This window comes from Nansenia antarctica (assembly GCF_963989245.1).
Source record: "Nansenia antarctica genome assembly, chromosome: 5".
In the NCBI taxonomy this organism is placed as follows: Eukaryota; Metazoa; Chordata; class Actinopteri; order Argentiniformes; family Microstomatidae; genus Nansenia; species Nansenia antarctica.
This window is the reverse complement of record NC_137690.1, coordinates 32,329,689-32,352,180: the sequence shown is the minus strand read 5'-3', so window position 1 is coordinate 32,352,180 and position 22,492 is coordinate 32,329,689. Positions and strand designations below refer to the sequence as shown.

Sequence of the window (22,492 nt, the reverse complement as noted above, 5' to 3'; positions counted from 1 at the left end):
CATACAGTACAGTACACTCTTTAAAAGGTGCAGCGCCATGAAGGGTTCTCCGGCTGTCCCTGTGACAGAACCCTTTGAAGAACCCCTTTTATTTTGGGTTCCTTGGAGAGAACCCTTTTCCAACAGAAGGGTTCCTCGCAGGGTTCTCCCAAAGGGACAGCCGGTAGAACCGTGTGTAAGTAACCTCAGGATGCAGGATCAGAGCTAAACAAGCTTACTGCTCACATCTAACAGGCCACAGAGGCGAAGAGGAACCGTGGCCAGATGTGACCATGTTACACACACACACACACACACACATGTCTTCTAGGCAGTGGCTGTTATCACTGGGAGCACGGCTGGTGGCACTATGCACAGAAGAAGCAGAGCTGTTTGTGAGAGTGAGTGAGTCAAGATGTGTCTGTGTGTGTAAAGGAGTGTGTGTGTGTGTGTGTTTGTGCGTGCGGTGTGTGTGTGTGTGTGTGTGTCTGGTTCTGAGGTAATCTGAGGTCACATACCACTGACAGTGGAGGGGAGGCAGCCAGGGCGTGGTCAGAGGCAGGAAGTGCTACGTAGGAGTGGCATGCATAGTTGTGTGAGGGGGAATAGTGGCTCTCTTCTTTTGAACAGCTGAGCAGAATGAAGTAGAGTAGAAAACCCTGCTTGCTTTGTGTGTGTGTGTGTGTGTGTGTGTGTGTGTGTGTGTGTGTGTGGAAGGGGAACATAGAGAGAGAAGTAGAGAGAGAGATAAAGAGAGAGTGTGTGTGTGTGTGTGTGTGTGTGTGTGTGTGTGTGTGTGTGTGTGTGTGTGGAAGGGGAACATAGAGAGAGAAGTAGAGAGAGAGATAAAGAGAGAGTGTGTGTGTGTGTGTGTCTGCGTGCGCGTGTGTGTGCCTGCGTGCGTACGTGCCTGCGAGCAAAGTATGTGTGTTTGTAAGGGAGCCGGGTTCCACAGGGAGTTTGGGTGCCGTGTTGACAGGGGAGTGTGTAACTAGGCTTCGCTATGGAGACCTGTTGTCTGGTGGCCTTCACTCTTAGTTACAGCACACAGCAAAGCAAGTGTTGTGTGCAGCTGCTCCCCCCCCCCCCCCCCGCTGAGCACACAGTCCACTGTTTAGAGACAGACAGGCTCTGTTTACCGGGACTCAACGTTTATTTATTTGTATAATAATGTGTCAGTTAACAGACACTATGAGCCATGTTAAGGAAACCTAATATATCGGCGAACAGTCTGGCTCAACACGTTTAGGTACTAGCGAACATACGGTTCATCTGCTACCACTAGTTGCCGCTAGCTAGCTATATACGGTAGCTCCTGCAGGCTCGGGCCAGGATTAGAATTCACAAACCCAGGTATGTTTTCCCTCCAAAATACCTCGGTGTACCGTAATACCTTTTTAGCAGACTTTTAACATGACTAGAAACTTGTAGCAAATTCAAGCAGTTTCTCTCTCTGGCACATCGTGACCAGCCCAAATGTCCAATTGACGACCTCCTCTCCCCCCTTGGGCACCTCAGATAAGAGTTATTGATCATGCCTTGTGACGCTTGTGTGACAGTTTAATTTGTAGGATGTTTATGAAACAAACATTGGTGGGTGTAATAATGGCAAAACACGGGTGGAGACTGTAGGGGGTGGGACTGTCAGAAATAAACCGGTATAACCTTAAATACCGTAGTCACCCGGTAATTTAAACCTGCCCAATCCTAATGGTAGCTTTTGCATACTCTACAATGCAGTGTACTGCATACATACTAGCCCTACTTCAGTAGCTATACATACTAGGGATGCACCGAACATTCGGCCACCGAATGTATTCGGCCGAATATCGCAAAATAAAGCACATTCGGTATTCGGCCGAATGTGTGAAAACACCGAATGTTTACCACCGAATAGTGGCCGTGTTTTGATGACGCAATACAATTAAATATAACTCTCAACAGGCGCGCGGCGCAAGGCGACGCGCTTTCAAAACTGGCTGCGTTCGTAAATTCACTCAGGAAGTCCGATCAGCACTCGTGGAATGCCTCTCGTCCAATCAAATGACTCGGTTTCTCTATGACGTCGGGCCCAGTGTGCGCTCCAGCGCTCTCAGAGCGACTTTAAGAACGCAACCTTACACTCATCTAGCTAGTTAGCTTAGCAGTCGTAGCGGAAGAAGCAGAGTTGTTGCCTTGTTGAAAACATATTCAGACTCCCAGCTGTTCTACACGAGTTTATGACATGCAGCTGTATCATGCGGTGGTTTCTATGCAAACCAGAGACTATAAAAACAAAAGATATTCATTCTGAAATAACATGAACTATTATCCTTACACTCAGGTGGACTCAATTCAACTTGACTTGTTGAAGACATTTAGCATTTGACCTAATTTTAAGAGTGACAAAGGGTCTGAATACTTATGTACATGAGGTATTTCTGTATTTACATTTTAATACATTTGCAAACATTAAAAAACGTTTTTACTTAGATTATAGGGTACTGTGTGTGGATTGATGGCAAATCTATTCAAAAATGTGAAAAAAGTGAAGGGGTCTAAATACTTTCTGAAGCCTATGTAGAGACAAATCATGAATATCATTAACTTGAACCCTGGAAAGCAGTAGAGATTAAATCCCACGATAATTAGTTATAATAAGTTATATATAAAAGTTCTTTTTTTTCAATCTCAATTTCTTTCTTTGAGAAGCATGAATAAAAAGCTAAATGTATTTAGTTTATGCAATGATAAAATTAAAAACTGCCGATACACATTCGGTATTCGGTATTCGGCCAAGTGTTTCCTTAAATTCGGCTTCGGCCTCGGCCAAGAATTTTCATTTCGGTGCATCCCTAATACATACTAGCCATACTTCAGTATCTAAACATACTAGTAGCCATACTTCAGTAGCTATACATACTAGGGGTGGGCATCGATGATCGATGATCGATTAATTGATCGATAAGGTCTTGGTCGATCACAAAATATTTTGCTCGATAATCTTTTTTATTTTTTTAATTAATTTTTTTATAATAATAATAATAATAATGGAAATTAGTTTGTCCACGTTATGTGTGAGAAATGAACTTTGCATTTGCCTTTGCATTGAATTTCGCAACGCAGTACGGCATGACGGAAGTTCCCGTACGTTAGTGTAACCTGACCTCCGGTCAGCGCCATGGCACAGCTCCTCGGGGAGCAATACGCAGCAGGCGCTGCTGCTGACAAGTTTGCACTTTTCTGAGGGAGCCTTCTGCGGGCCTGAACTGCGACCCAACTAGGGATGGACGGTTTTTCGGTTATACCGAAAACCGGGGTTTATAAAAATAGGGGTTTTTTATGAAAAAAAAACCTTATTGATTAATCGATAATTGATCGTTAATTCGTTACGATGATCGAACAAAAAATGTTGATCGTTTGCCCACCCCTAATACATACTAGCCCTACTTCAGTAGCTATACATACTAGCCCTACTTCAGTAGCTATACATACTAGCCATACTTCAGTATCTAAACATACTAGTAGCCATACTTCAGTAGCTATACATACTAGCCCTACTTCAGTAGCTATACATACTAGCCATACTTCAGTATCTAAACATACTAGTAGCCATACTTCAGTAGCTAAACATACTAGCCCTACTTCAGTAGCTATACATACTAGCCATACTTCAGTATCTAAACATACTAGTAGCCATACTTCAGTAGCTATACATACTAGCCCTACTTCAGTAGCTATACATACTAGCCATACTTCAGTATCTAAACATACTAGTAGCCATACTTCAGTAGCTAAACATACTAGCCCTACTTCAGTAGCTAAACATACTAGCCGTACTTCAGTAGCTATACATACTAGCCATATTTCAGTAGCTTTACATACTAGATACTTCAGTAGCTATACATACTAGCCCTACATACTAGCTTGTAGACTAGAGCTCAGAGCAGCTGAGAGGAAATGGAGAAAAACTGGCCTTTCTGATGACCTTAACCTCTATCACTCTCTCCTTGCCAACTACGCCTCCTCGGCATCAGCTGCTAAAGCATCCTACTATCATTCCAAAATACATTCTTCTGCCTCTAATCCTAGAAAACTGTTCTCCACTTTCTCTTCACTCCTTAATCCACCTCCTCCCCCTCCTCCTTCCTCCCTGTCCGCCGATGACTTTGTCACCTACTTTGAAAAAAAGGTGGACGACATCAGCAGCACCTTTTCCCCCCCACCTCTCCCTCCTCCTACTAACAATGCTAACACCCCTTCCAAACTCTCTCCTCGACACTCGGTCTCTGGATTGTCATCTTTTTCCCCCCTCTCCCCCGATGAGATTCTCACACTTCTCACATCAAAGCGGGCAACCACATGCCCTCTTGATCCCATCCCCTCCCCCCTTCTCCAATCCATTTCCGCCGATATCCTTCCTTACCTTACCACCCTAATCAACTCCTCCCTATCTCCACCCAGGATCTGTCCCAGCGGCCTTCAAAATAGCCAGAGTCAAGCCTCTCCTCAAGAAACCTACCCTTGACCCATCATCTGTCCACAATTACAGAGCTGTATCCCTTCTCTCCTTCCCTTCCAAAACCCTTGAACGCGCGGCATCTAAACAACTGACTGACTATCTCCGGAAGATGGATCACTTAGACCCCCACCAATCCGGCTTCAAGGCTGGGCATTCCACTGAGACTGCGCTCCTTGCTGTCACGGAAGCCCTCCACTCTGCCCAAGCTTCCTCCCTCTCCTCTGTTCTCATTCTCCTTGACCTGTCTGCTGCCTTCGACACAGTCAATCACCAGATCCTTCTCTCCATCCTCTCAGACCTGGGCATCTCTGGCACCGCACACTCCTGGTTTTCTTCCTACCTGGCGGGCCGCTCCTACCAGGTGACCTGGAGAGAATCGCTATCTTCTCCACGAACCCTCTCCACTGGAATACCCCAGGGTTCTGTCCTAGGGCCCCTACTTTTCTCCCTCTACACCAAGTCTCTTGGCTCGGTAATCTCTTCACATGGGCTCTCCTACCACAGCTACGCAGGCGACACTCAACTCTTCCTGTCCTTCCCCCCGTCTGATGTACACGTGGCAACCCGTATCTCAGCATGTCTCGCTGACATTTCAACTTGGATGGCTGACCACCATCTCAAGCTCAATCTTAACAAGACCGAGCTCCTCTTCATCCCCGGGAAAGCCTGCCCTCTCCAAGACTTCTCCATCACAGTGGAGAACTCTACTGTAACCCCCTCCCTGACAGCCAAGAACCTTGGAGTGATCCTGGATAACCGACTATCCTGTGCAGGGCTCTACGCTAACCTTTTTCACTAGGAGCACATGTGCTCCTAAATGAAAAATGTTAGGGGCACACAAAGAAATTTAGGAGCACAGTGAAAAATGTAATTATAACACATTTTTATTAGTGATTTTGCCATTTTTGCACCAAAATCACACATTGGCCCATGCCTACAGCCCTACTAGACGCAGAGTTGATGGCATTGTATTATGGTGACTAGCTGTGTCAAGTTCTCCTGGTTAGCAGCATGTTCATTCATTCATCCATGTCATGCCTGTCAGCTAGCAGCTAGCAGCCCAGCCAGGCTTTAGGGCTAGGTCTGTCAGCTAGCAGCCCAGCCAGGCCATGCAGAGGTCTGTCTCCATGCTGCCCACCTCCCTGCTGCTGGGTCAGGCTACATCAGTCACACACGGTGGCCAGACAACTCCACATCTAGGGGTATTAAACTACCCCACATCCAGATGACCAGTCCCCAGCCCCATGCTGCCCGGGGTGGTGACATGTGGAGGTGGCCAGCCCAGCACGGTGCCTCTGCGGCGGCTAGCTGTTAGCACACCACCATCCCCGGGGGTCCCACCTCTCTGCCACACTCAAGTACAACATGTTGCATTTTCATGCCATTAGGCAACTTGCTTCCTAGGGTTTCCTAGGATTAGAGATGCATTTGGACTTCTGGAGTACCTCCACTACTTTCAATGGGTTCTGAAGGTCTGAGAGCTTTCTACTTTCTACCCTGGGTAGTTAACCCTGGTTGTAACCTTGGGTTCAAATCTGGAGTGTGTGGGACCAAATCTGTAGATGTGGTGAGCTATTGAAGCTAATGAAGCTTGAGATGAGAAAAGGGCGCTTGTCTCTTTAAGGCCCAGGAGGAAGTTAGCGATTAGCGATGTTAGCTTAGCGCCAGTTTAACAGAAGTAACTTCACTTTTAACATGACTTCCCGTGGTCGTAGCGGGCTGGCTGACGGCTTAAAATGTGGCCACACGGTTCGCGCAGATTTATTTTTAGAATAAAAAAAAAAAAAAAAAAAAAACGGTACTCGCACGTGTGCTCGTGAATTTATTTCTCTAGTCGCACAGATGTATTTTTAGTCGCAAATGCGAGTGAAATGGTCGCACTGTAGAGCCCTGCTGTGCGGAGAACATTGCAGCAACGGCTCGCTACTGCAGATTCTTCCTCTACAACATCAGAAGGATACGACCATTCCTTACCAGAGAGGCAGCGCAACTCTTGACCCAGGCACTGGTCATCTCCCGCCTGGATTACTGCAATGTACTCCTGGCTGGGCTCCCCGCTTCAGCCATTAGACCTCTGCAGCTCATCCAGAATGCTGCTGCCCGGCTGGTATTCAACCTCCCCAAATACTCGCATGTCACCCCTCTCCTTCGCACCCTGCACTGGCTCCCGATAGCAGCTCGCATCAGATTCAAGACCCTGGTGCTTGCATACCAGGCAGCTAAAGGGACAGCCCCTGTCTACCTGAAGGAAATGGTAACCCCCCAAACCCCTGCCCGCTCACTCCGCTCCTCCACCTCGGCTGGTCGACTGGCCCCACCTCCTCTACACAGCAGTCGGGCTGCCCGATCACGTCTCTTCACAACACTGGCTCCCCGCTGGTGGAATGAGCTCCCCACGGCCGTCAGAACGGCTGAGTCACTACCCATCTTCCGTCGTAGACTGAAGACCCATCTCTTCAGGTTACATCTTAACTGCTCCTCCTGAGACATCTTCTGACCCTCACCACTACGTCTCCTAAAGACACCCGCTTTCCCCTCTACTGTGTCCCTAAGAACTTCTATTGCCCCCCTTGTACTGTTTCTCAGTTTCTCCAGAATTTAAAAAAAAAAAAATGTTTTGGTAGAAGGCGATAGGGAGAAGGTTTTTCCTTCTATCAGTGGCCCCGGGCCCGAGCTAGATTACTCTTCCTGCAACGAATGGTGGATTGCTGATTCACATGCTTAGTATTCAAATGTATTGATTGTAAGTCGCTTTGGAATAAGGCGTCTGCTAAATGCCAAAAATGTAAATGTAAAAATGTACTTCAGTAGCTAAACATACTAGCTTCATACTTCAGTAGCTTTACATACTAGCCATACTTCAGTAGCTATACAACAACACCCATGTCTCTCTTGTCTCTCTACCAGCAGACTCAGCAGTGGCCTGTTCAGGCTGTCAGACTGTGTCTACCCCTACTCTGTCAGACTGTGTCTATACCCCTACCCTGTCAGACTGTGTCTACCCCTACCCTGTCACACTGTGTCTACCCCTACCCTGTCACACTGTGTCTACCCCTACCCTGTCAGACTGTGTCTACCCCTACCCTGTCAGACTGTGTCTACCCCTACCCTGTCAGACTGTGTCTACCCCTACCCTGTCAGACTGTGTCTACCCCTACCCTGTCACACTGTGTCTACCCCTACTCTGTCACACTGTGTCTACCCCTACCCTGTCACACTGTGTCTACCCCTACTCTGTCACACTGTGTCTACCCCTACCCTGTCACACTGTGTCTACCCCTACTCTGTCACACTGTGTCTACCCCTACCCTGTCAGACTGTGTCTACCCCTACCCTGTCAGACTGTGTCTACCCCTACCCTGTCAGACTGTGTCTAGACTGTCTACCCCTACCCTGTCAGACTGTGTCTACCCCTACTCTGTCACACTGTGTCTACCCCTACCCTGTCAGACTGTGTCTACCCCTACCCTGTCAGACTGTGTCTAGACTGTCTACCCCTACCCTGTCAGACTGTGTCTACCCCTACTCTGTCACACTGTGTCTATCTACCCCTACTCTGTCACACTGTGTCTACCCCTACCCTGTCAGACTGTGTCTACCCCTACTCTGTCACACTGTGTCTACCCCTACCCTGTCAGACTGTGTCTACCCCTACCCTGTCAGACTGTGTCTAGACTGTCTACCCCTACCCTGTCAGACTGTGTCTACCCCTACTCTGTCACACTGTGTCTATCTACCCCTACTCTGTCACACTGTGTCTACCCCTACCCTGTCAGACTGTGTCTACCCCTACTCTGTCACACTGTGTCTACCCCTACCCTGTCAGACTGTGTCTACCCCTACTCTGTCACACTGTGTCTACCCCTACTCTGTCACACTGTGTCTACCCCTACCCTGTCACACTGTGTCTACCCCTACTCTGTCACACTGTGTCTACCCCTACTCTGTCACACTGTGTCTACCCCTACCCTGTCACACTGTGTCTACCCCTACTCTGTCACACTGTGTCTACCCCTACCCTGTCACACTGTGTCTATCTACCCCTACTCTGTCAGACTGTGTCTATCTACCCCTACCCTGTCAGACTTAGGGTTGGGTATCGTTTGGGTTTTAGCCGGTACCGGTACCTAACCGATACTTTAAAAACGGTACCGGTACCGAAACGGCACTTAATTCGGTACTTTTAGATTTTTTTAAATGACATATATATATATATATATATATATAATAATAACACGGTCGACAACATTAAACAGCTTTTCAAAAAAAAAAAAAAAAACGCCTCCAAAATCTTGCGCCTCCATTCCAATGAAACGAAAGTAAGCGGCGCCTCATTAACTCCACCTCTCGTGGAGATTCTCTGTGTTGAAAACAACAAGGACGTGTGCAGCAGACATGTCGAAGAAGTCATCAGGCGTGTGGTTACACTTTAAAATATGCAAAGACAACACCCAAAAAGCCGAGTGCCAGATATGCCAGAAGAAATTGGCATATCACAATTCTACAACGAGTTTGTCAAATCACCTAAAAAACGTAAGAGAAGTGGTCACTGCAAAGAGTGAACTGGATGACTTTTCAAAAGACAGAACCAAAACTGATAAAGGTGGACCGCTGGGCTGGTGGAAAATGAATGCGCACCGTTATCCTAAGTTGGCAACTGTAGCAAAGCGTTTTCTTTCCATCCCTGCCACTTCAACCCCTTCAGAGCGCATCTTTTCGAAAGCTGGATTTATTGTAAACAAATCAAGAAGTTCTCTGTTGCCAAAGAATGTGGACACATTGGTCTTTTTGGCACACAACCTAAAGCGGGTTGAGGATGACCGTGAGTAGCAGCACTATCCTTTATAGGCCAATCAAAGCTCAGGTATTGTAGCCTTGCCTAATTCATTGTTTCCTTTTATTACACCTCAAATGACGGCTTAGAATTTATTTTTGTTCAATTTAACTAAGTTGCCGTTCGTTGCCGTTTATTAAGCCTCAAATGAAGGCATAGGCCTACAATTTAATTTATTTTATTTGTTTATGTTAAGGAAAGCGAAGCAATGCCATTTGTTATTTAAGACGAGGTCGGACTCGGCCGTGTTGTAGCCTAATTGTGTGTAATAATTTTTATTAAGCCTCAAATGAAGGCATATAGGCCTACAATTTAATTTATTTTATTTGTTTATGTTAAGGAAAGCGAAGCAATGCCGTTTGTTATTTAAGATGATGTCGGACTTGTCGGAGTCGGCACTGACAGATTTGTGTTCATTGTGCTGCTTTTATAAAGTGTCCCGACCCGTATAAAATATGTCTTAATAAAACATGCTTAATTAAGTCGAATTCTGCCTTTGTCTCTATTAACTACCGGTACATATACATATTTATATAATTGTTTGCTTGATAGACGAAGGTTGCAACATAATTATGTGATGTAATGTCGTTGGCTGTGAGAGCAGCCGCCCACTGCGCCCAGGCAGCGCAGCTCCAATTAATCCAATCCACTTTATTTATAGAGCACATTTAAAAACAACAAAGTTGACCAAAGTGCTGTACAAGTCCCACAACATAAGATAAAAAAAATAAAAATATATAATAAATTATTTATTTATTTTTTGGTCGAAGCTTCGAATTAAAATCGAATCTCGGCCCCGAAGCTTCGATTATTAAAAAAAGCTTCGAAGGTCAGCCTTATACTCTGTCAGACTGTAGTCAGGCCCTACTCTGTGATGTGTGTCTTACTCTGTCAGGCTGTAGTCAGGCCCTGGTCTGTGATGTGTGTCCTACTCTGTCAGACTGTAGTCAGGCCCTGGTCTGTGATGTGTGTCCTACTCTGTCAGACTGTAGTCAGGCCCTGGTCTGTGATGTGTGTCCTACTCTGTCAGACTGTAGTCAGGCCCTGGTCTGTGATGTGTGTCCTACTCTGTCAGACTGTAGTCAGGCCCTGGTCTGTGATGTGTGTCCTACTCTGTCAGACTGTAGTCAGGCCCTGGTCTGTGATGTGTGTCCTACTCTGTCAGACTGTAGTCAGGCCCTGGTCTGTGATGTGTGTCCTACTCTGTCAGACTGTAGTCAGGCCCTGGTCTGTGATGTGTGTCAGGCTGTAGACAGGAGGACAGGAGGACAGGAGGGCCCTGCTCTGTGATGTCTGCCAGCCAGACCCACACAACACAATGGGCTCCTTCTGCCAGGCTTTTGTTCCTCCTGGCTCCCCCCAGCTCCTCAGTGCTCTCACTGCCTGCACCAGGCCAGCGCTCGCCGCGCCTCACACCCTGGTTACCCTGGCAACACACACATTCTCAGACGCACTCACCGGCTGTCCTGAGAGAGGAGCTGGAGCAGAAGTGATTGAACCACCTGATATAGAAGCTGTACACACACACACCGTTACGGCAACCCCAACTATACGACGCTGGCGCGCGTGTTTTCCCTTTCACATTGTCCTTTCTAGCGCTGATTCAGCAACTACGGTGGACGCGTAACCAGGCCGGGCCCAGTACGGCTCAGCTAGGCTCAGCTCACTTGGGCTCTAGTAGTGTGAGTCAGGGCAGAGTGTACTATAGGAGCAGGTGCTGCCGAGTGTGAAACGGTTCAAAGCGATACTGCAACATATGGTAGTGGTTTCTGATTGGGTCACCTCTGGGGGGAGAAATACTGGCTAATGTGTAATAAAAACGTAAAACCCTAAAAAGTCCTTCAAAGCTTTTTTTTTTCTCTGTGTTTCTAAATGTGTTTCTCTGTGTTTCATGTACTGCACATCACACGCTAACACGGCCCCGCTAACGTACTTAGTGTGACCTTGATGCTTGCGTGTGTAGATCTACACTAAGAGGGCCGCCGTTCACTCACCCACGCAGTCGCAGAGGGGGAACTCGGCCTGGGCGGCCTTGGCGGGGGTGTCGAGCAGACTCTTGGTCGGCGTGTCCAGGTAGCTGAAAGGGGACTCCAGGAAGCCTCGCAGGGAGGGGTCGGACGGAAAGCCGTCCTTCGTCGGGGTGTCGAACCCTCCCCCTCCGTCCGAGGAGAAGCACGCCGTGGTGGAGAGGACGGTCAACCCCCCAGAGCTCTCGATCTTCATGCGTTTGGAGAGCGGCGGAGCGACGGTGAAGGGGTCCTCCAGCATGCGGTGTTGCTGCTGCTGCTCCAGGAGGAGGGCCTCCTGGTGCAGGGAGAGAGGAGGAGGCCAGGCCGCCTCGGGCAGAAGCTCCTCCGTGGGGCTCTCGGTGGTGGTGGTGGAGGAGGAGGGCTGCTGCGCGGAGGCTGCTTCACTTGCGCTCCCTGACTCGTCGGTGCGGCCCACCTCCATGGTCTCCTCCCGGTCTGCTGGCGGAGGTAGGGCGGAGGACGGAGGAAGGGCAGAGGACGGGGCGCTGGAGGAGGAGGGCGACGCGGGCCTCGCTTGTCCTGAGTTAGCGTTGGGCTCAGACCCGCTCGCCGCCGGCTGAGCTGTCGAGGGGTCCTGCTGCTCCGGGGCCTCTGAGGACGAGGGGAACTCGGCCTCAAACTGGCACATCAGCTCCTCGAACTTGGGGTCCAGCGAGGTGAGGCCCGGTAGCAGAGAGGTGGTGGAGGGAGGAGACGAGGAGGAGGAGGAGGAGGAGGAGGTCTGAGGTGTGGCGGGGGCCGCGGTGCTGAGGGCCGGGACGCTGGGTTTCTCCATCCCGGAGGGATCTGTGGGGGGCGGAGGCTGAGGGGGGGCGGAGACGGCAGGAACAGCGGAGGAGGAGAAGGAGAAGGAGGAGGAGGAGGGTGCGATAGACGTGTTTATTAAAAGGGATTCCTGAGATTGGGCTGGGAGGAGGAGGGCAGGGAGGCTCGCTGTGGCCGCCGCCTGAGTGGAGGAGGGGGGAGCAAGGAGGGGCAGCGAGGGGAGGAGGAGAAGGGAACCTGCTGGGTGAAGTAAGCTGGGCAGGGCTGCCATAAGCGGGGCGGCCCTGTTGTCCACAGTGAGGGCCGGCGGTGGTTTCTGTGAGGAGATCTGACTGTGAGGCAGGAAGGTGGGCAGGGAGGCTTTCTGCTTGGTCTTCTTGATGACGATCTGCTTGGGCTTGGGCAGCGGGGGACCCTGGGCGAGCATCCCGCCCATCATGGGGTGGTGTTGCTGCTTGAGGAGGTGAGGCGAGGAGTTCTGGGCGCTCTTCCTCCTCTTGGGCTCCTTGGGCTCCTGCTTGATGCTCGCCGCCGGGGGGAGAAGGAGGGTCCCCTCGGGTCCCATCTGGGGCCACCACTTGCGCAGGTCCTGGCAGCCCTGCTGGGCTCTCTGGGGCGGGGGACAGGGGAGGCCGGGGATGTGGACGGGGAGGACGTTGGAGAAGAGGTTCCTCTTGTGGTGGAGGTGCTGCTGGAGCGCCGCCTGGGTGGAGTGGCGGATGGCGGCGGCGCTGTCCTCGCGGTCGCCGGGGTAACGCTGTTGTTGTGGCGGCGGCTGGCCGTTCAGGAGGCCGTAGCGGCCCGCGGAGGAGGAGGCGCAGGCCGACCCGTTGTACTCGGAGGAGTCGGAGGCCTCCTGCTTGATCCGGGGCATGGTCATCCCCCCCTTCTCGTTGTTGTGACCGTGGGGGTGGGGGGGGTGGACGGGGAGCTTGAAGGGCCCGTTGATGTACTTCCCTCTGGTGTCCCCCAGCAGCTGTTTGAGCTCTGACATGGGGTCCGAGGAGGAGGTGGTCCAGTGGTTCCTCTGGTCGCCCGGAGACTGCTGCCACTGCTGGGGGTGGGGGGGGTGGGGGCTGCCGGCTTGGGGGTGGTGGCCCTGGCCGGGGAAGGGCGAGGCGGAAGACGGTAGGGGGGAGGCATGGGGCGGCTGGCCCTGGGACTGGGGTCTGTGCTGCTCCCACAACGCCGCCTCCGCCACCCCCGGGGCCTGCTGGTTGGGGTAAAGTCCGGGAGGGACGGATTGTGACTGCGAGGAGAGCGGCGGTGGTCCGGGGGAGGAGGAGGAGGAGGAGGAGGGGACCAGGTGCGTGGCGTGCTGGGCGTGGGTGTGGGGAGGGAGGTGCTGCGGCGGGTGGGAGTGGAAGTGGGGGTGGGGTTGGTGGTGGTGGTGGTGTTGGAGGCTGGCCCCCGGGGGGACGAGTAGCCCCGTCTGGGGGACGACGGTGGCGGACAGCTGGGTGAGGGCCTCGATGGCGATGGCCGTCTGCAGGCTGACGTTCCTCTCCTTGGCGATGGACAGGACCTGGGGGGAGCAGGGGATGGGGGCCGGGGAGCAGGGGATGGGGTGTGGGCCTTGGTGTGGGCCTTGGCCAGGGCCCTGCTGATGCATGTGTGGCGGACCACCAGAGGGAGGGTTACCTCCGTTGACCTGGGGTTGGCCGTGGGGGTGTTGGATGGACAGGGGCTGTTGCTGTTGCGGATGCGGCTGATGATGACGGGGAGTGGCGTTGTCGGCGGCGGCGGCGGCCATCTTGCCACAGGGCCCCGCCTCCTGCTCCCCCCCCCCGTTCGCCCCCGCCTGTTTGATCCTCTTCTCCAGCCACTCCAGGTAGTCGGGGCAGTCGGGCCCGTCGCAGTTACAGTTGGGGGGCTTCTGGCCATGGCGGGCCTGGCTCAGGGCTGACTGCAGGGTGTCGAGGTCTTCGGGGGGGTGCGGGTGCAGCCGGGGGTGGGGGTGGGGCTCGTGGTGGCTTTTGCCCTCCGGAGGCCCGTCCCCTGACAGCCTGGACTGAGACCCCTCTGCCCCCCCCTCCGTGGAGGAGCCCATCTCCTGGTTGAACTTCTCATACAGCTGGAGCTCAGCTGGGTGGCCCGAGGCGGAGGAGGAGGAGGAAGAGGAAGAAGAAGAGGGGGGCAGGGAGCCCACGCTGGCAGAGAAGGCCACCAGGTTGTGGGCGTCTTCCATGTCTGCCTGGTGGACGGAGGTACCGGGTGTCCGGCCGCCACCGCTGCTCCAGCAGGGCAGCTGCTGCTGGGGGTGGGCCGCCTTGCATCCGTGTCCAGGAGCCCAGCCCTGCCCGGGGGGGAGGCTCCCCGGCCCTAGCTGCTTCTGCTGCTGCTGCTCCGTGGACGACCCTCTGCCGTGCAGGGCACTGCCCTCCTCGTCGCTGGAGTGTCGGCTCACCCCATTGGTCGTCTCCAGGCTCAGCGCGCCTTCCTCGAGGCGGTCATGTGACCCGATTTCCATCTGGCCTCCTCTTCTGGGGCCATCCACTGAACCCACGTCCAATACGGTCTGAGAGAGAGAGAGAGAGAGAGAGAGAGATTAGAGGTCAGATGAAACCAAATAACCAGGAAAAAAAGAGGCGGCTATATCGTATTCTGTAAAGGCCAGGTATCGTGTACTATGACAGGAACTATAACACCGCAGAAGCAACCCATTCACCAAGCGAGAGAAAGTCCTGAGAATTAGAGACTTCTGGCTAGAGTCCATTCCACACCTCACAGGTCTTGGTCTGAGTTTCCCTCTCTCCCCCCCTCTCCCTCTCTCTCTTTCTCTCTCTCACACAATGTCAGCTCAGTTGGGTTGAGGAGCTGAGTTAACCGTGGCTTCCACAGAGTGTTTTCATAATGAGTGAGTGTGACATCATCGCACCGGTAGACACACACACACACACACACACAAACTACACATCAGTCAGACCATTGAAAGGCTTACACCGCAAACACTATGAACTTACAAACCAGAATACAGAAAGGGCAATACATTAGGAGCAGCATCCATTACACTGTTTGTCTCGATGCCTTAGTCTGCAGCTAGAGGTGGTATCGATTATATATTGTAGGCTCCAAAATGATTTTATTGTCTAAATCCTGGCAAGAAACACAGGGTTTCTGCTGATCCACATCACCACTCAGGGGAACTTCAACAGAACTGTGGCCGACAACTATCATTACATCCAGGCACCAGGATACTCTGTGGATGAAATACGTGTGCGAAGGTTCGATAGAGGAGACTTAGTAGGAGTGCAGGGGAACTATGATAGCCACATGGGTATTTGACGGCCTACGTCACGGTATTCCTGAGGATAATATAAAGGGTTTCACACACTACACGTTCCGAACCAAACCATACTGTGCTGGCTTGGGTATTTTCCCTTTCCAGAACTGTTTCAGCCACTATGGCTGACGCCTCACCAGGTTATACAGCCCTGTGCAGCTCTGCTCACCTTGATTTGGCCCTGGAGTGTGAATCCTGGTTAAGTGTAGTCAACGAGAGGCCGTACACAGTACACCTCTACTATACACCTCTCATTCCATTGAGTCCTGAGAAAACAGGTGTTCATGGTGTGGTTTAACCGCCTCATCCCACAGACAGTATTGATAGGGATGACAGCAGGCTTATTGGACCTGAACACGGCTTGAGGCCGACCGAGACGGCATGGCGAGAATTTGGAAGGAAAAAGGAACGGTGTTGTGTTGTGACAGTGGAAAAAGAAGGCGACGCTAGTTGTCAAAACACAATGTATGAATGTGAAACGCTCGGCATGACACTTACTTCAAAATAGATCTGATTCGCAACAGGGCTGTTCTGGAATCGCCTATCGGCACAGATTCAATTCAAGACTCCACGAGCCGTCTTGTGACACTAAGCTCACTTTTTGGAGTTTTCAAAGGGATTTGCGTTATGCTTCGTATTAGTAAATTAGTCTAAAAAGATAAATGTTTTCTGTGTGTTCCAACTAACGGACAGGGAGACGATTTATTTTGGACATACGTAGCGAGCTCATCGACTTCCTCCTGTGGAGTCGACCGGAGAACAATGGTGTGTTCAAGACACGCAAAGGTCAACAAAGATTGACTTATGATTCCCTGTGTTTACCATAGAACGGCAAACAGACACAATCCAAAGTCAAACACATCATAAAGATAGAGGTAGTGGCTTGAATACATAGTGTTCTTCTCCTTCACAGACGTACACTGAGTTGTGTAAACAGATATGTCAATGACACACTGAACATTTAAAATCATAGAATTTACAGGCTGGAAGCGTCACTCAAAGATCAGCAAAAAAAAAAAAAAGAGGAAGTCTTGACTCATCATGTTACTATAGACTTGCAAGGACACTGACAATACACTGACACACTGACTTATATAATAATATAATATAGTTATATATATAATATTATATTATAATAATAGCTTAGATTTATATAGCGCCTTTCTAAAAACCCAAGGACGCTTAACAGATTTCATAGACAGACAGTCAGACAGACAGAACAGAAAAACAAAGCAAAGAAACAACGACAACGAGAGTGACAAAACTAGACTAGGGGCCAAAGGCACTGACAATGAGAGCACTCCAGGTGAAAGGCAAGCCCTGCCCCACCAGACAGTATAGATAAAGCCTAAAACCTTGAGAGCTGAGACAGACTTTAGGATTACACAGACTAATAACAATCTCCCCACCCGGTATCTAAATAGAGTACAGTGCTGCACTACACAAGCCCCATACCCCCCCACCCCACCCCACCCCCCATCTAAACTAGTCCTGTGTACATTGGAGCTCTCATCTACTACTTCTGAACAGAGAACACATTATATAGTTTGGGAGTTCTGCTTGACAACGGAAGTAAGCTAGACCCATCCTCCTGCTTCCCCGTAGATTATATATAAGAATTCTATATAAGAATATATTTAAATGAACCTTTTGAAGTGTGTAATTATTGGACGAGCCACTTGCTCGGGCCCTTTTCAATCCACCTTCTGTGCCTGGTGTCTGGTGGGGGTCCCAGGGGAACGTGCTAGAACAGCCGGCCTGCGATACGCCAGGCCCTGGTCTGCCCCATCAGACTGGAGACACGCACGCACACACACACGCACACACACACACACACACACACACACACACACACACACAGCGTTACGCGCAACAGTCATGAGAACTGCAGTTGAAACAGCATGGTGGCCACAAGACTGCACAACCCGCAATCAGTCACGTTGTCATTGCTCTCTTTTCCTCTTTTTCTCACAGTTGACACACTGATACTCTGTTTTGCTCTCTCTCTCTCTCTCTCTCACACACACACACACACACACACACACACGTACACACACATAGAAGCAATTGTAACATTGCCTCGCACGCCGAGGCTCAGTGTAAAACACTTGAAATAAGTGGCAGGAGATGATACTGAGGTCTACTGTACAAACATTGACTACGGTATCCCTCTCTTTGGAAGCGCTGCGCTCACACACCTGCGCCCGCCTACCTACTGTACCCGGATGCGTCTGACAGTGTGAGGCCACGTGCTACGCAAACTATTTTGAGTGCCAGGAGCCGCCCCCCCCAGACACACACACAAACACACACACACACACACACACACGGCACGCACCGCACAGTGCTTCCAAAACATCAACACGCCCAACCTGAAGGGTCTGCTCAACCTGTTAGACACCATCGTCTAGAGAGACCCAGAGCCCTTTAAACAAAACACACACACACACACACACACACACACACACACACACCCACAGCACTGTCCTGCTGCAACTCTACCAACCGGAGCAGAGCAGATGCCCCTCAAGGTTGACAACACAAAGCAACACACACACACACACACACACACACACGCACACACACAAAAACCAAGGGAAGGAGGAGTGGGGGACATGGGGAGGGGGGGGGGGGGGGCATAATGCCTGAGAGTAGACAGCTGAACATAAACCCACACAGTTTAGACACACGACAATCCCCCTCCTCCCCACCCCCCCCTCCGCTTCCTTCCCTTCGCCTCTTGCCGTCAAGAAACGAAGGGAGCCACCGTGACAACAAAATAAAAGCCCAGCAAAGAGCTGAGAGAGAGACAGAGAGAACAAGAGAGAGAGAGAGAGAAAGAGAAAGAGAGAGACAGAGAGAGAGAGAGAGCCCCGGCAGCTACTTACATGGGTCTAGACGTCCCTGACAGACGTAGTAGTGGTGTGTACCGGCGGTGGAGGGGCGAGGGAGAAGAGAGAGAGGAGCATGTAGGAATACAGGAATACAGGAATACAGAACGCTGGCTTAGTGCTGCTAGGAGAGCAGCCAGTAGCAATCTGGTGTAGCGTTTTCTTTTTGTTTTTTTTCTCAGTCAGTGCGGCACACAGGCACACAAGCGCCGACGTGCACACACACACACACACACACACACACACACACACACGCTCTCTCACTCACACACTCCACCCACCGCACGCACTCACGCACACACTCGCTCTCTGTCTCTTCTTACGGTCGTCTCTCTCTGTTCTCTTCCCCTTTTCCTCTCCTCTCATTATTTCCCTCCGCTCCTCCCTTCCCCTCTTTCAATATCCCTTTTCTTTCTCTTTTTACGCTCGCAGTCTGGTTCTCCTGGAAGCCCCCACCTTCTCCCTCCTCTCTCTCGCTCTCTCTCACGAGCGCTCGCTCTCTCTCTCCCTCCTCCCCTCCCTCTCGCTCAGTCTTTCCCTCCCTCTCCTCCCCCGCTCTCTTCTGTGTGTGCAGAGCGAGAGGCCATTATCTGAGGCACAGTGGGCACGTACCATGGAATGGAGGAGTGTGCAGTGAGCGGAGAGAGAGAGAGAGGCAGAGAGAGGCAGAGAGAGAGAGAGAGAGAGAGGCAGAGAGAGAGAGAGAGAGAGGGGGATGGACGCTAGCGGCAGCATTGGAAACAGCAGAGCAGTGCAGCAGTGCCAGATCTCTCCTCTTTCTCTCTCTTTCTCTCTCTTTCTCTCTCTCTCTCAGATAAAAACACTCTTGAACACGAAACACTCGGAACTAAATAAGACTGTGTCGCGTGTCGTGTATTTGTTCGATTTGTCTTACAGCCACATCTGAAATCAGCCTCGTATAAACGCGGAAATATCTGATGAGAGCTGAACCGGTTTCGCAAGAGCCGACCGAACCCAAGCCGCCAGCCGCCAGACACGGGCGGTCTCAGCCCCCGCCGTGACATCAACAAGGAAGGGAAATGATGGAAAAGAAAAACAACATAAAAAATGTCTGTTGTATATTATGCGTTCTCTCTCCGCATCTGGCTTCTGTTTTCCCCTGCACGGGGGTGTCGGTGTACTTCCACGTCGTGAGTGTTGTCTGTCTTCCGTCCTGTGGCTATTGCGAAGCCGATGACGATCTTATCCCGTTTTCCTGGTCCTCTAACGACGCGACTATGAAGTAGTAGTCTTCTGTTTTTTTGGTTTCTCGACAACAGGCTCTGTTCACCTGAAGCCGACGTGGAGGGGATGGGAGGGGAGGGGGGGTTCATCTATCAAGGTTCATACAGAGGAGAAGAGCGGTAGGACTTTGCGATGGCAAGACCGAGCGTGAGTCTCTTACAGTACGAGGACGGCGCTGGCTTGAGTCGACTCGAAAAAGGTGCCACTACAGTTTGACATTACACCATGTTGTCTAAAGACTATCATTCCCACATTCTTTCTCCCCCCCCTCCCCTCCTCCCTCCCGGCGAGATGGTCGAGAATGGAAAAAGAGAGTGAAATGTGATTTAGAGAGAGCGAGGGATAAAGACTAGTGTAGGATAAAAGCAAAAAGAGGAAAAGCGAAGCGGTCGATGACAGTTTCGTAACACACGCAAACACATACACACGCACACACAGAGGGAGCGGGGGGCGAGAGGCAGATAGACAGCACAGAGGAGAGATAAGAGGGAAGTGTTGCGCTTACACAAACACACACATTGACACACGGACGCAGAACTCTCTGTCAGTTCTCTTATTCGTGCGACTCCGGCATCTGGAGGCGAGGGAGAGGAAACCCTGGAGAAGAGAGAGGGAAGAGAGAGAAAAGAGAGAGTGAAGACCGACACCCAGGGAGTAGCCGCTCCAGAGGCTTGACAGAGCCGGCGACTCTGTTTCCACGAAAAGAAGAAGACCATCAGAACGATTCCGCCATCCCTCTCTCCTCCTTCTTCTCCTTCTTCTCCTCATTATCCCCCTTTCCCCTCTCTCTTCCAGTCGGTCTATCAAGGCCGTCCCCCCTTCCAAACGTTCTCTCTCTCTCCACCATTGCTCTTGGGCTCTTTAAAAGCGTCATCCCTGCTGGCTCGCTCCACTGGTTCATGCTACCTCTCTCCCCCCTTCGCTGACCGGCCTTGCCGCCTCGCCTTCTCTCTTCTCCTCCCTCTCTCTCTCTCTCTCCCTCTCTCTCTCTCTCTGTCTCCCTCTCTCTCTCTGTCTCTCTCCTTCGACACACCACTGGAGTTTGGAATCAGATGCACGCAGGAGGGATTAAAAAAATAAATAAAACATGGCCGTCTTCCCTCTACGCAGGTCCTGGTCGAAGCTCCTGCGCAGTATTGTTTCCCTTTATTATGACTGAGCATGTGCCGGTCTGCACGGCGCATGGGCTGGATTAACTAGAGTAACCCCTCGCACGCTCGCTCGCCCACGCTAGCCCTCGTCGGTTCTGTCTCTCTTGTCGGTTTTGGTTTCTAGTGCCTTCCACTGCTTTGCTCCGGGTTCGCTGCACCGTCAACACCCCCCCCCCCCCCCGAACCTCTGTCTGAACCGTTCTCTCTAGGGCCTCTCCTGTGCTGTTACTCACATAGCCTTCCACCAGCGCTGCCACACACACACACACACACACACAGGCACGCGCACCCACGCGAAAACCACAGGCAAACACGGGACACAACCCAAGCCGGAGCCTAGCGAGGGAAAGGGAAAGTAGTAGTGTGTTATGTCACATGGTCCAGGAAGCGGCCAATGAGCGACAGGGAGGGAGAAAAGCGAGCGAGAGAGAGGTAGAAAGAGAGAGAGAGAGACTGTAGTTATGACATCGCTGTGACCTCATCAGAATCTCCCCGGCCCGCCCACCGGCTTCTCACAGGGTGGGCAGACGCATCATGTGACACAGCGTGTAGATGCCGCCCCATCCCACCTCCACCACCCCACCGCCCCCCCCCCACTACACACATCGCACCGCACCCCCTCCACCCTCTCTCTCTCTCACACACACACACACACACACGCTCATTCATTCAACCTCCTGACTAGCGTCCCGCTCTCTCTCTCTCACAGCGTGGTGACACAGCGTTTTATTGCTCTTAGAGCAAACTTAACCCCTTCACTCTCTAGAGTAACTAACTGCATACGAGAGAGAGAAAGTAGACTGTTTACCACAAAAAAACAAGACACCCCCGTTCTAAAAGGTGACCATGCAGGCGTTTTGCATAATCCGTCCTACCAACAAACATAGAGTTCAGTAAAATGTTCAGTTGAACGAACCCGGAAGCTTCCAAGCAGCTAGTATCATATGTCAAAAAAGGCACTCTACCGTTATTCATATTTCATGACTTCTTTTACTCTAGTCATCGTCACAATTTTCTCTTTTAAAAAGATAGCTTTCCGGGGGCGTATCTTGTTTAGTGTTGGGTTTTTCTGAGGGCAGTCTGAGTATTGGCAGTACAGAGGGTGAGGGGTTCGAGACTTGAACTGTGTGAGCTTATGTGCAAGGAAGCGATACTGTCAACACCAAGAGGGAGGCTGACGGAGGTAGAAACTGGAGGACGGGCTCCCGGTCATGCGTGGGACAGAATCCTCGTTCCATTTCACGCATGAGCTTGTCCTCCGGTTTCTACCTCCCTCAGCCTCCCTCCTGGTGTCAACCCAGAATGAAGCCTGTCACACTGGGTTAGTGCTGAGGGGTGTGAATAATAGACCACTTAGAGGAACCCAGCAGCCTTCAGATCTCCAAGAGTGTGAGGTACCACACCTCCCTAAAGACCCCTTGACATTCTCACCCCATCCTCACCTCACTTATGGGGCTTTTCCACTACGGTGCTGACCCGGGTCAGCCCGGGCTGGCCTGCTCCTTTGGCGCTTTTCCATTTGTCGGCCTGGGTCGGTTCGGGTCGGTTCGGGTCGCTTCTTTAGCTACCCTTCGATACCAGGAACCAAATTCAGACCCGGAACCTTTTTGCCAGGCTGCGTGTGACGTGTGACGCTGCACACCGTTGATTGGTCAATGGAAATCGTCACAACATCGTCATCGTTTGTGTTCACTGTACACCTCTAACCGCCATCTTTAAATACCACATTCGCTCTTGGAAAATGTCACTACAGTTTCTGTAATAGCTTATTAATAAAGATTCGAAAAATTATGCTGACCATCGTATTATCTTA

At 51.2% G+C, this 22,492-nt stretch overlaps 1 protein-coding gene across 1 annotated transcript in view; it reads right to left on the bottom strand.

Moving 5' to 3' along the window:
* Nucleotides 1-22,492, bottom strand: part of tet3 (tet methylcytosine dioxygenase 3) — a gene marked incomplete at its 3' end in the record, with an annotated part of 51,858 nt that overhangs the window by 11,169 nt on the left and 18,197 nt on the right. Inside the window, exons 3-5 of the mRNA XM_080531559.1 lie at nt 12,084-14,627; nt 11,729-11,984; nt 11,309-11,608 (exon numbers count right to left, since the gene is read on the bottom strand). Of these exons, the coding sequence (XP_080387685.1) occupies nt 11,309-11,608; nt 11,729-11,984; nt 12,084-14,579 (3,052 nt within the window). The 5' untranslated portion in view covers nt 14,580-14,627. The remainder of the gene's footprint in view (nt 1-11,308; nt 11,609-11,728; nt 11,985-12,083; nt 14,628-22,492) is intronic.